Source organism: Etheostoma spectabile, chromosome 5 (assembly GCF_008692095.1).
Source record: "Etheostoma spectabile isolate EspeVRDwgs_2016 chromosome 5, UIUC_Espe_1.0, whole genome shotgun sequence".
Classification (NCBI taxonomy): domain Eukaryota; kingdom Metazoa; phylum Chordata; class Actinopteri; order Perciformes; family Percidae; genus Etheostoma; species Etheostoma spectabile.
The window spans coordinates 14058070-14060598 of NC_045737.1; the positions used below are offsets into that span (position 1 = coordinate 14058070).

Below are 2529 nucleotides of genomic sequence, written 5' to 3' on the forward strand. Positions count from 1 at the left end.
GTGGCTAGAGCTGACAGAGGAGGTATAGACACATATGGACCTAACATATTTCAAAAAAGTGAAAACGGTTTTATGTGGCAGAGCACCTTTAATGAGACTTTATTAACCATTTAGTAAACACTCAAAAATATAGGTATATGAGGTATATGTCCACATATGGATAAGGTTTCTTGGGTGTATTCTATTGGCCTTTTTTATTTTACATCTTGTGGCTGCACAGGTGGATTTGGGACGCTAGTTCTCAAACAAAATATTTAGAGATTTAAAAGACAGACACCACCCTCCTGTTGCAGCCCAAGAGGCAAATAAGAAGACATATGTCCAAGGTGATAAATCACAGCCCCCATCCAGCCAATTACTTGGTAATTACAGCTGTAGCTGGTCAGTTACGTTAGCTCAGCCTCTCTGACAAGGAACCATCATTTGGAGGGATTATTGGCGTTTTAGTCTCACATTTCCTTTCCCAGAGGCTGTGGCGTCACTTTCAAGCTAATCTTGCATTTCCACGTTTGCCACAGCGCTGGAGCATGGTCTGGCAATCGACCTATATCTATCCTGGGATAGGGGAAAAAAACGTTCTGGCTTGTTTGTATTTCTTTAAACCAAAAACAACCGTCCTGGGCAAGAGGGGAGGGACATCCGGCGTGTCTTTCACTCACCAGATGTCAGGCTCTGTCCCAGCAATGTACATCCATTGAGCCGGATTACCTTCAAGCTAATAAAACAAATAGCATAAATAAAGTTGCAGAAAAATGCCCAAGTCTTTAGTAGAAGTTCTTCAAAATTGGACTTAAGTAAATGTACTTAGTTAGATTCCAACACTGCTGGTTAGTGTGATTGGAAGACGCTTTTCTCCTGGCTTGTGTTGCTGTGTCCTCCAGTCAGATCTGTCGGACAGCTATGGGGAGTGTGTGAACGCCATCTGTGGAGGAGACGATTAACGCCTGAGTTCTACCGTACCGTACGCCGGGAAGAAAATCTGCCTGCTCCTGAACTCACGCTGTCGTTCTCTGATACTTCCAATTTACCTTCAACTCCAAACTACTACCTAATAACGTGTTTTACAGACAGCTTTGAAAGACAGACGTCATGTGGAAATCATGAAAGGACAGGGAAAAGTCTGGACAAGCATGCAGTTCATCAAAGATAGATTTCTTTTGGAAATGAAAACATCGGTTGAAGTTTTAATATAAAATTCTGTTTTGTTTCAGTCTGATTGCGGAGGGGATTATGAAAAGACTCTGCTTCCAATTTGTGGAGGAGATGACTAACATCGACATGTTGTGGTTTTTTTTAGCAATTTTCCATGTATACATACTTTATTGATGTTAATTTTCTTCTGCCAGTGAATTATTCTTTAAATATTGAAGATGTTTTTATGACTTTCTGATTGGGTAAATAGTTATAATTTAGGCTAAATGCAACAAATTAACAAATCCATCAATAAAAACAATCATTAAATAATGACATGAATGCTTTATTCGGTAGATTTCTCATTCATCAAATGTTTATTTCAGTTGTTCACATAAAACAACATTAAGAGACTATTTACTGTGTCCCTCATTTTTGAATAATTTAATATTTCCTCTAAAGTTTACTACAAATAGCTACATACATTTTTACACAGTCATATTAATTATATAATTTGATTACTTGCTTGCATAATGTAGAAAGTGCACAGCAGGTCCGCTGGACCTTTGAATTCCATAAATAAAACAGTTAATTATTATTTAGGACGGTTTAAATTTATGTTGTTCCCTATAATTAGTAGATAGAAGATATTACTATTATTATAGTCGAGAGAAGATATAACTGTAGTGTGTGGTGTGTACTTAGAAATCAAGTAATTCACTCGTTAACACAGTAATGTGGCTGTTGTAGTCCTGTCAGTAATAAGACAAATTACTACATTTTACCCTGTGTCACTCTTCGTCTTCATCATTATCGTATTCAGCTTTTTACTTTTTTGTCTGATTCTTTAATCTGTGTAACTTCCAAAAGAACAATAAAAAAATCTCCGTAAACAGCTGGTGAAATTGTTTGTTTTTTAGAAATGTCTTCACTCGCCAACACACTAATAGTCTGGTAGTCCATCAAAGTCACCAGCAGGGGGCAGCACTGACTCAGCAGCTGCTTTGGAAATGTCTGCAGGTCTACAGACCCCAGGGGGCTTTAGGGGGATTACAGAGGCCGGATATAATGGAAAATAATGGAAGTGTTTGCTTCATTTAATCATGATAGGAGATGTAAAACTAAATATGGGAGCGCCATCTACTACTACTGATGACCTTAGAGGCCGGGTTCATGTGGGAAAAACAACCAGAGATTTATTTGGGTTGAAAGCCATTGAGCGATAGACAAGCAGCAGGACTTTGTTATCAGCTGGACTATTAGCAGCAGCTTTCTGAATGAGCTGCAAAAAAAGACCATTACAGACCAATGCATTAATCTAACCTGCTGGATAATAAAGCTTTTATTCAGTTACATTCTGGCTGGACATGAACCCTCTGAGAGGCAATATAATGTTTT

At 38.2% G+C, this 2529-nt stretch overlaps 1 protein-coding gene across 2 annotated transcripts in view; it reads left to right on the plus strand.

The window, feature by feature from the left end:
* Positions 1-2014, plus strand: part of anxa3a (annexin A3a) — a 9634-nt gene extending 7620 nt beyond the window's left edge. Inside the window, exon 14 of one of the 2 annotated variants that reach the window (XM_032516479.1) lies at positions 882-2014. In XM_032516479.1, the coding sequence (XP_032372370.1) occupies positions 882-941 (60 nt within the window). In that variant the 3' untranslated portion in view covers positions 942-2014. The remainder of the gene's footprint in view (positions 1-881) is intronic. The other variant, XM_032516480.1, reaches the window with a different exon arrangement.
* Positions 2015-2529: the final 515 nt, after the last annotated feature.